General features: G+C 41.5%; 2 protein-coding genes across 2 annotated transcripts; one reads left to right on the top strand and one right to left on the bottom strand.

Moving 5' to 3' along the window:
• Nucleotides 1-1,004: 1,004 nt before the first annotated feature.
• On the top strand, nt 1,005-7,232 carry LOC116377706 (very long-chain acyl-CoA synthetase-like). Its single transcript, XM_031839412.1, has 10 exons — nt 1,005-1,582; nt 2,149-2,358; nt 2,476-2,634; nt 2,822-2,946; nt 3,154-3,348; nt 3,535-3,625; nt 3,715-3,913; nt 4,300-4,397; nt 4,636-4,766; nt 4,876-7,232. The coding sequence occupies exons 1-10, from the start codon at nt 1,102-1,104 to the stop codon at nt 5,047-5,049; spliced, it is 1,863 nt and encodes a 620-aa protein (XP_031695272.1). The 5' UTR covers nt 1,005-1,101; the 3' UTR covers nt 5,050-7,232.
• LOC116377707 (histidine decarboxylase-like) lies at nt 5,410-9,288 on the bottom strand. The gene is made up of 12 exons (XM_031839414.1): nt 9,236-9,288; nt 8,908-9,080; nt 8,719-8,832; nt 8,466-8,588; nt 8,240-8,377; nt 8,012-8,155; nt 7,389-7,455; nt 7,104-7,266; nt 6,915-7,005; nt 6,725-6,823; nt 6,456-6,557; nt 5,410-6,192 (listed from the first exon to the last, which is right to left on the bottom strand). Exons 1-12 carry the CDS (start codon nt 9,261-9,263, stop codon nt 5,410-5,412), a joined length of 2,025 nt encoding a protein of 674 aa, XP_031695274.1. The 5' UTR covers nt 9,264-9,288.
• Nucleotides 9,289-10,541: the final 1,253 nt, after the last annotated feature.

Here is a 10,541-nt window from a genome sequence, read left to right as displayed (position 1 = left end):
ATCTACGTATATATATGTGTGTCTAAATTACATTTCTTATTGATGAGGAATGATTGTAGGAGCCCTTTCTTGGTGTCACAATGGGGTCAGTAACAGGCATAATGAAAAATGTACTGATGTGTTGCAATGAGTCCATTTTCATTAATTATGCAACTGCATTTTAACCAGTCTTCGTATCAATCACTTTTGTGAACATTTTTAATGTTTAATATTAAAGGTTACTTGTCATTATTGCCACTTTGCACAATTTACTTTGTTAGGCCCAATCCCAATGTCCCCCGGAAGGCCTCAAACCCTGAACCCTCAGGGACTTACTGACATCACCTGGTAAATGGTTGAGTGTGAGAGAAGGGCTTGAAATGGTGTAAATACGAATGGGACAGCACTTTGCTGCAACATATCAACGTCAAACATAAGAACGTCAAAAAATATTGTGGGTATTTATTTTATATTTTTTACTCCCTGATTTGAACGTCTTCCAGGCTCTTTCCTCACAAGATGAGAGGTCATTTCAAACAATCTATTTACTCGTTTTTTGTCAAAACAGCTTCAATGACAAAATCAAATATTTGATGAATAAATGAATAAATATCTTCTGATTTCATGTTTTTTTTTGTTCCATATTTAACCCTTAATGTTTCTGTGTACATTTAATATTCCAGGCTGAACACATGTGAGCCGTCCTCTTTGTTTACCTTTTTTTTTACATCTCCATACCTCCACTGGTTACCCCGTGTTTAACGTCACATTGCAATGATTTGTGGGTAATTAGGTTAAGTCAGCATCCTATGCTGACTTACGGAAAGGGTTCATAAAGGGCTCAAGATGTCTGGGAGAGAGCCCTCAAACACTCCATGATTTGACAGTGGGACAGAACTAAACCCTCACGAACTTTGCGGGAGCGAGCCTCAAAGTCTCTGCGCCCGTGAGTGAGGAGTTTGGGTATACTCCCACAGAGGAGGAGGACACACGCTCAAAGTTCAAGAGGTGTAAACTGAATTCGTCAGCAGTGGCCTATATTCAGCTTTTGTGTGCTCTAGAAAGTTGAACCTTTCAGCACTCATTCTGCAGCCCAGACAGACACTGCTCTTCTGATTAACAATGATTGCACTCATTATATACACCGCTCTGACAGGTTTGGCGATTTTGCCGTTACTGCTTTACTTGAGAAACCCTTATTTTTTTCAAGATTTACGTTACACGATTTCTATGATTCAAATTGGTGTATGGATGAGTAAATTCAAGAAGCAGAAACCCTTTTACAGTATTTTGGATCGTTTTCTGGATCAAGTGGCGAGGCAGCCGCATAAGAAGTTCATACTTTTCGAGGAAAGCTCGTACACTTACAGCCAGGCAGACAAAGAAAGCAGCAAAGTGGCCAGAGCTCTCTCCTCGTATGCCCAGCTGAAGGAGGGGGACACGGTGGCCCTCTTCCTGGGCAACGAGCCTCAGTTCGTGTGGATCTGGCTCGCTCTGACCAAGCTGGGATGCACCGCTTCTTTACTGAACAACAACATCAGATCCAAATCTTTGCTGCACTGCTTCTCCTGCTGCGAAGCCAAGGTTCTGGTCGCTGGTGCTGGTAAGCTGGGGAAAGGAGACTGAGTTCATCCTCTATGTGATTATGATTTTCAGGGTTTTCTGCACTATTTATTCACACCTCCCATTCCAAATCATTATTATTGTCACATAATCTGCATTTAAATGTCAGATGCCGTTTCATTCAAAACAACTGTCAGGAGTCTTGAATGAATGAATAACATTGTCCTCTCTTTTTTAATATAGTACCCAGCTGTGAATATGTTTTTTGCATAGCGTTTAAAGTCTAACCTGATCGATACTGGGTTTTTTATAGTGCTGATATTCAGACCAAAAATTAAAGAATTACTTTAAACATGAGCAAGCATTCTGGATATGGAACCCTGACATTTAAAAACATATGTGACCACATTTACAATTAAAAAAATCACTTCTCTCTGGCGGACTAACCATGTGATGGACACACAGTTTCTAAATGACCTCAAACCAGATGAGCTGGCCAGGGTTTGGTCTTAATGGGCTTAATTCCCATGATTCTCCACATCTGTTTTGATTGTTTTCACATTTTTTATTGTCACTGCACTGCTTGCTCTCTTTTGTCTCTCTCAGACCTGCGAGGGGCTGTCGAGGAGGTGTTGCCCACCTTGAGCCAGCAGGGCGTCCGTGTGTTCATCCTCAGCGAGGACTCCGGTGTGGAGGGCATTGAAAGCCTCTCTGATAAAATTCGGCAGGCCTCAGACCAGCCTCTCTCACCTCAGCTGAGGGCCAACGTTACCATGAAGAGTCCTGCGCTGTACATCTACACCTCAGGAACCACGGGTAAATTTACGGGCTAATGTGACTTTTGCCTCTATTCTGCGTTGCTGTTTATCGCATGAGGCCTTGAGCTGCAGAACTAGGACTGTAAGAACAAACGCTACGTTTATTTCCTTTTAGGGCTTCCCAAGGCTGCTGTAATCAACCATGAGAGACTATGGATGGCATCTTTTTTCCAGTCTCTTGCTGCCGTACGCTCAGATGATATCATCTACGTGTACCTGCCTCTTTACCACAGTTCTGGCATGCTGATGGGACTCTGTGGAGCCATAGAAAAAGGTAGTTTGTGGCATCATAGTACTACAAAACAACTTTGACAAGTTTACTAAAAGTTAAACAAACAGGTATATGACCTCAGATCACAGTTTGATCCTGATTTCCACTATTTGTATTTCAAAGTCCTAACACTTACTGTGCTCTCAGTGTGATATTTTGAGTTGCTGAGATCTGTGCGTCTTCATTTCAGGCATCACTGTTGTTTTAAGACGTAAATTCTCTGCCTCCCACTTTTGGAATGACTGTCGAAAGTACAACGTGACTGTTTTTCAGTACATAGGAGAGATTATGCGCTACCTCTGCAACACCCCAAAGGTAAACCTTAGTGTCATAACAAACATGTTTATATATTTTTTACCATTATTGATTGTTGAATACAAAGCAAAGCTTTAATAGTTCTTATGACATTTGCGTGGGCAGCGAACACCTGCAGCAGTCAGACACACTGCTTTGTATTCAAAACCAAAGATAAGCATGATGTGACGTTTATCCTGGTCTCACCTCTCCTTCACTTTCCTCCAGAGAGACAATGACAGAGACCATAAAGTCCGATTGGCTGTAGGGAACGGGATAAGGGCCGACGTCTGGGCCGATTTCGTGCAACGATTTGGGGACATTAGTATCTGTGAATGCTATGGAGCGACTGAAGGAAATGTTGGCTTTGTCAACTACTGTGGCAAAGTTGGAGCTATTGGCAAAGAGCATTTTCTCCACAAAGTAAGAGCTCCCTTTTGCAAATAGGTTGTTTTTTTTTGTACGGTAACATTTAACACCATGGGATAACCTTGCAGGGTTGGTTGGACTATTTAGTCCAACCGTTACAAGTTAGCTTTATCACAATTACAAAGTGTTGGATTTATAACTAAATTCTTTTCTATGATTTATTCTTAAACTGTGTTTCAGATGGGATGTCCGTATGCCCTCATAAGGTACGACACAGAGAAAGAGGAGCCAGTCAAAGACTCCAGAGGATTTTGTATTGAAGTCCCCAGAGGTGAGCCCATCTCCTCCAAAACTAAAGCCCCCGCTTGACCTTCTCGCTCTTACTAACACGTATCCCGTGCTCACTGCTTTCACCCGCAGGAGAGATCGGTTTGCTCGTGACAAAAATTGGAGAAAGAACACCTTTCACCGGCTACGCCAAGAGCAATCAGCAGACAGAGAAGAAGAAGGTGAGAGACGTGTTTGTGAAGGGAGACCTCTACTTTAACAGTGGCGACCTTCTGAAGATGGACAACGAGGGATTTATTTTCTTTCAAGACCGCATTGGAGACACTTTCAGGTGAGTGGGTGAAACACATCTGACGAATCCACATCTAGACACAGTGGTTAGATAACAATGTCAAAGCCTGAACTGTAAAGGTGGTTTGACCTTTTTAGATGATTGCTTGATTAACTCAGGCTACGTTTGACTTTTGAAGTCAGTTAATTGCAAAATAACGATACGATGATGACTGATACATTTCATCACAATTCTAGGTGTAGGACACAACATTACATTTAACTTCATTTCATTTTAATTGTTATTTCAGCATTTTCTGCAAATAAGAAACAAGCTTTCCCCTGACTATGTTTGTATGTAAATTGTAACAAAACTGTTCCCAGTGCTTAAAGAAAACATTGTAGCTCAGTTGGGCACGTTGTTTTTTCTTTCGTCATCCAATACAGGTGGAAAGGAGAAAATGTGGCAACTACAGAGGTGGCTGATCATTTACTCACGGTGGACTGTGTTGAAGAGGCCAATGTCTACGGTGTGAAGGTGCCAGGTAATTACATTGTTATCAATGTTTTAATATGTACAGTCAACATTAGATAGCATCGGTGAAAATGTGTGTGACTTTTTTTTTGTAAAAGCCTTTCATCTGACCACTATATTTGTTTTCACCTGCCCATTAATCATTAACACTGTACTTATGAATCGTGATCAGTTTGAAACATATGAAGGGCTGTTCATACTCGCATTCTGAAATAAGTCCTATTTGTACTTTCACCATGGCTGATTAGGCAATGAGGGAAGAATAGGAATGGCAGCACTGAAGCTCAAAGAAAACATGGACTTTGACGGCAAAGCTGTGTATCAGCACGTCGAGAACTACCTCCCCAGTTACGCACGGCCACGCTTCATTCGCATACAGGTGAACAAAGCCTTGCTGATTAATATTATAACACATAAAAAACAAAAGGAAATCGGGAATTTAACTAAAAATGTCAACCATGATATAACCTTTTATGTTGCTCTGACAGGAAGTAGTGGTAGTAACTGGGACTTTTAAGCAAATGAAGGTGAAGCTGGCAGAGGAGGGCTTCAACCCCGCCGTCATCAGGGACCCTTTGTTCTACCTGGAGGACAACAAGGGCTACGTACCCATGACTCAGGAGATATTCAGCTCCATCGCAGAAGGAAGACTCAGGCTCTGAATGAGATTCAGTGTTTATTATTGGATTGTCACTCTTAAAATAATACATTTGATTTAAATGACACAAGATGCCAAATTAATTAATGACCTGCACATTGAGCATTTATGTACAGCACATTTCATGAGCTACTTCTGGGGAATATTGTGTAGTGAAGTATTTAGTTTGAAACACTTTAATAAAAAATATTCTTAAAACATGATTGTAAATGAGCTAAGCAATCCCAAATCATTGGCACGCTTCGGTAGGGATCTTCAAATTACCAAGAACTGAATGTGCTTGCTCAGCACCAACACAGCTATCGCAGTAAATTGGTTAATTATCATACTGAGCATGTATGAACTACTGTACACTGCTTCAGGATCATTCCAGGAGTTTAGGAGCAGTGGCAGTTTCCAGTGGAGTAGGAGAGGGAGCTGTGTTGGCTACAGGGGAAGAACACATACAGTTCATTCGTCTGCAGGTGGAGGACAAGTGTTTTTGAGTTGCCTGTGAAACCTTCACAGGGCAGCACAGCTGGTGGCGGCCGCACTGCAACAACTGGTTGCAGAAAATGGGTACGCTGTAGAACTTTGTCAGCTTTTTCAGGTCATGTTTAACCAGAAGATTTGAATGCATCTCTCTGATCTTATACATGGGACCGGATCCTGCCATTGATGGCACATCGGGGTGTGCGCCTGCAGCATCTTTCAGACTAGGCCTTGTTTCAAAGTCATAGCAGGACAGCGGACCGACGCAAGTGTAAGGCAGAGGCTCGCTGCTGCAGCTAAGAGATCGCATCGGTCTCCGAGATCGATTCCAAGCCTTGTCAATCCACAGCTCCACTTCATTCTTGTCCAGCCTGGAGGCAGCATCCTCTCTCTCCTCAGACTTGGTGTCTGAGTCGCCGTCTTGTTTTTCTTGTATCACCTCATCCTTCCCTGATTGTGGTTGGTCTGCGTTATTCAGAGCCTGTGTCTCAGCCAGCAGAGTGGAAGCCGTTTTGGAGATGATGCTCCAGTCCTTAAGGATGTCCTCCGCGGTGCTGAACTGTGAGGTCACCGTGAAGCGGATGATGCGCTTTGTGTGAATGTCTGCAGGGATGAGGTACATGGTGCCCGACCGGGTCAGTCTCCTCAGCAGCTCCTGGGTCAAAGCATTTCCTCCCTAAAATTAAAAAAAATGACATTAAATCTTCATAAATGTTGCTGAGCCAAAAAACAGCTTCCAAACTAAAAACTAACATAAGCATTTTCAGCGACATAGAGTCAATGTTTCAGCTCTTCTTTATGATCTGTGGTATTGCTCTTGCCCTCACCTGTGTTTGATGAAAACAAGTTATTCAGTAATTCACCTTTGAACGAGGTATCTCAACAATGATTAGTCAATAAAAGACATGTTGCTGTGTAGTACAAATGTGTGCCACATACTTTCAGACAGAACACCACCAGGCCGAGGTGCCTCTCGGCAGGAACCTCAAAATTTGGCTCACTTTTTATGTGAGACTCCAAGAGCTTTGCCATCTCAATCCCCTAAAAAAAGACAAAAGAAATATACATGTAAATTCTGAAACATAAAAACGAATCAATTCCGTTGTTTGTCATGGACTTCCGTGGATGCACTTACAAGTCCCATATCTGATGATATTAGATATTTATTCTTTAGATCATTTGCATGAAGAGAACTGAGTGCCACTTACATGTCTGATATGAGCCTGGAGGTTTTTCAGCCCAAAGGAACGCATAACAAACCAGAGCTTTAGAGAACGGAAGCGCCGGCTGAGGGGAATTTGCCAATGCTGAACAACAGAAAAAAGCAGATTCATTGCTTGAAATGATTTACTACGATATATGATTCTTTAATTGGGTGAAGACGTGACGGTATGATACCATAAAGTCTGTGGCTGCCTGTGAGTTTTCATGTCTGAGGTAAACAGGATCAACAGTGAACGTCTGTTGGAGCTTATATTTATCCTTAACCCTGAGAAAACAAAGTAAAACCATATTACCAACCAACAAGCTTCATTGATAATGTTAATTTCTATACATGGGAGATCGGGCTTCAGTCTTCTTACTCACCAGAAAGCTGTGCAATCAAAATGGACCATCATCCACTTTGAGGGGTTGAAAACAAAAGAGTGAGCAAATTCAATGCCCTCCAGGGACCAGCGGAGCTCAGGACAGAAGTAGGCTGAGCCAGCATACGCAGCATCGACATGGAGCCACAGTCCCTCTTCTGAACCTGAAAAACAGATTTGAATACAAGTACGGTAATTCTCTGAATGCATCTCAGTGGAACAACACAATATTTTGACTTTACAGACGTTTAAACAGACATCATTGGGAGGGAATTTGAAGACGTACAGACTGGTCCCAGTTCAGGCAGATTGTCAAAGGCACACACTCCTGTTGTTCCCAACGTTGCGCACAGCTGAACAGGGGAGAAACAAAATGACATCATGTGAGATTTGACATCTAATGTCCGTATTTTGCTGTAATTTTTTTTTTAAATTTCCATTATTTGTTCATGTTTCAGCCCTACAAATTGTGCCATATTGTAAAATTAAATCTAAATAATAACACTGATTTTTAAAAATATTTTTTACCGTTGTTTCTTAACCAATACAATTAATGTCAATAAGTTTCTGTTACAAGCATTCAAAATCCAATTTAAATAATCACACAAGTATCATCAGCAAAAAAACAGCAATTCAAAGTTGTCATACAAAAGAATATTTTGTAAATATTAGAAGACTTTCCCTCTTTGGCCCCAAGCAATTATTTATTATAATATATTATACAATATATATATATATTTATAAGACATGACATGATCTAAAAAGACAATGCGATTCGTGGAAAATCACTCAGATATCTTACTGTACAATATGCTTTCAAAAATAGTTACCAGTCAGCTAAAACACACAAAAAAACACTGGTATGATTTGTAAGTTCTCCACCTAAACACTTCAGTGCCAGATACCTACCATGAAAGGGACCAGTCCCCTCCTCCTGTCTTCTTGTATGGCTTGTATTAATGTGTCTCCTCTCAGAGACAACTGCTCATCAGTGGGCAGAAACCTGATCTTCACCAGAGAGATCAGACCTGCCTTCTCTACCGAGGAATGAGCCTGTGAAAGCACATCAGATCAAAATTCTCAGTTGAATTCATCTGATTGACAGGAAGTCACTGTAGAAGAAGTGGTGACACTGACCTGATCTGAAGCGTAGGCCACCAGTCTTGAATTTAGGACCGAGTCGTCCACGTCCTGGTCGAGCTCAGGCCGCAGCTGCAACATTTTGTCTTTCCTGGCTGCCAGCAGAGCCACCAGTGTACTCTCACTGACTGTGCTCTAACACAAGAGTAAGGTGGAAAAGAACGATGATCGCAGACTATAAAGGTTGGGGTTTTAAAATAAACGAATCAAGGTTGATGCAAACCTGCAGGATGCCTCCACCTCTCCTGTCTGGATGATGATGCAGGAAGAAGGACGGGAGCCCCAGTGCTTTACACAACCAGTCCATCACATTCATTTCCAATTCTGTACACGCTGGGCTGGAGGCCTGTTCAAAACCAGCACGAACAATCATCATTTATCAGGATATGACTTCATTGCTTCAGTGATGTTTTTCTTTTGTTTTTGCTGTTTCTCGAAAATGTAGTAGAGAAAAAAAGTGTAGGTTGTCCTCTTACCCAGGTGAATCCAACACAGTTGATGGCATCGGCCAGCATGTCCCCAAGCATAGAGGGCCATGAAGTCAGACTGGGGTAGTAGGCGTGCATATGAGGGCTCTGCCAGTGAACCACCTGGGGGATAAGATGAGGAAATACTTGCTTCCTTTCAAATCCCTGGTATGATAATGGATGACATTAAGAACTCACCCCTGGCATGATGACTTTCTCGATGTCCTTAAAGATACTCTCCCAGTCCTCCGGCTCTATGGGCGCAGTGTCAGGGAGAAGCTCCTTCATGTAACCTGGCTTCACGTCTGGAATCACCCTCCTCTCTCTGATGGAGCCCAGGTACTGTGTGATGTAGTCCACCAGCTCCTTACCTGAGCAGTAACAGACACTGTAAAAGCTGGAATGATATTCCTATTGAAATTCATAATTCACCTTTATTTTGTCTATTCTTTACAAATCATTAATTCAGTGAATATAACAACACAGACAAAATGAGTCAATGCAGTCAAATGGAAGCTACCATTACCTCTACGATTGTATTCCTCAGCCTGCATTTTTTTTCAGATGAGAGCTCTTTGGGTTATTTTGTTGTGTGTAACAGGTGGCTGCAATGATGCTTTGTCTATTCTGAAGCAGAGATCACAGGACTATAAAGACCCTGTTGTGAAGAACACGCCCAAAATTGGTGACGCATTTGAGCCACCAAACCACCCATCACATGTTCACATTTGCACTAAATATTTACCCTCCTCTGCATGTAGTGATTCATTTATTCACATCTCAGTGACACAATACTGTATATAACGTGATGGGACAATATCAACAATGGTAGAATTGTTCGTCAAGATAACATTTTGCAATTTACATCAATCCCTCTGCACCTGGAACAAATAATCTTTACCCAGAGGAAAAATGTCACAGTTGTTGGGGATTTACCCTCAGGCTAAAAGCCCACCGTATAATCTGACTCCAAAAGACTACACCTTCAGAAGGACCCCGCGCACATCGTTTGATTGGAATTACATTCGATGAACAGAAGACGGTAGACGATCTATAAGTATTAACAATTTATTAAGTCAAGCATCAAAGCATAAAAAACATAGATCTATGGTTTCACAAAACACAAGAATTGATTAAGTCCCTAGCAACAGACACAAAGTCAGGGCTCCGTATACGCATCTCTCCTCTCGGTGTTTTGTGAGCCCTGTTTCTAACCTTTCCCTCCTCCTTTATTTTGACCTTGCACAGGGACACGCCAGGGTGAGGCCACTGTGTGTGTGGGAGTCCTGGAGTCTCAGGGATAGCGAAGGTGCTGTTCCTGCAGGTTGCTACACAATATCCCACCGACTAACCCGATTCACAACACAACTAGTTATAAGTTTTAAGCTAAACCACCTGCGTGTCCGAGCTTCCTCTTTGTACGGGGAGCGCGTGAGTGCCTCACCCGGAGATTCAAACCTTTGCTCTATGGCACACGCAACACTATTGCAAATGCAGCACACACACACATAATACTTATACGTTTGATGCCTGTAAATACCTTTAGCATATTTCTACACAGTGTAATTATTTTACATGCTATACCAAATATATATATATATTATACACATATACTTCATATATCTGAAATATATTGTCCATATGAAAATCTAACCATACATCTAAAAACAATTTTATAATATATATGTTACAGATTTCTTTCAGTTTATTGCCATATTTTTACCATATAAACTTGAATCGAATATTTATTTTTATTTATAATTTTTAGTTAGTTGTAATATAGTAAACAATAATACAAAAAAATGGTTATGTTTTGCAAAGAATATGTCGAT

Source organism: Anarrhichthys ocellatus, unplaced genomic scaffold (genome assembly GCF_004355925.1).
Source record: "Anarrhichthys ocellatus isolate YVR2014 unplaced genomic scaffold, GSC_Weel_1.0 scaffold1586, whole genome shotgun sequence".
In the NCBI taxonomy this organism is placed as follows: domain Eukaryota; kingdom Metazoa; phylum Chordata; class Actinopteri; order Perciformes; family Anarhichadidae; genus Anarrhichthys; species Anarrhichthys ocellatus.
Note: the sequence above shows the minus strand (reverse complement) of the source record. Positions and strands in the feature narration are given on the sequence as shown.

What these genes read in the sequence shown, in the direction of transcription:
- LOC116377707 (XM_031839414.1), bottom strand. Translation starts at nt 9,263, where the DNA reads ATGCAGGCTGAGGAATACAATCGTAGAG. An exon ending in ACTGTGTTGGATTCACCTGG is followed by an intron (nt 8,589 to 8,718) that starts GTAAGAGGACAA and finishes GGTTTTGAACAG; the next exon opens with GCCTCCAGCCCAGCGTGTAC. An exon ending in TGGTGGTGTTCTGTCTGAAA is followed by an intron (nt 6,193 to 6,455) that starts GTATGTGGCACA and finishes TTTTAATTTTAG; the next exon opens with GGAGGAAATGCTTTGACCCA.
- LOC116377706 (XM_031839412.1), top strand. Translation starts at nt 1,102, where the DNA reads ATGATTGCACTCATTATATACACCGCTCTGACAGGTTTGGCGATTTTG. An exon ending in CTGTGGAGCCATAGAAAAAG is followed by an intron (nt 2,635 to 2,821) that starts GTAGTTTGTGGC and finishes TCTTCATTTCAG; the next exon opens with GCATCACTGTTGTTTTAAGA. An exon ending in TTGTATTGAAGTCCCCAGAG is followed by an intron (nt 3,626 to 3,714) that starts GTGAGCCCATCT and finishes TTTCACCCGCAG; the next exon opens with GAGAGATCGGTTTGCTCGTG.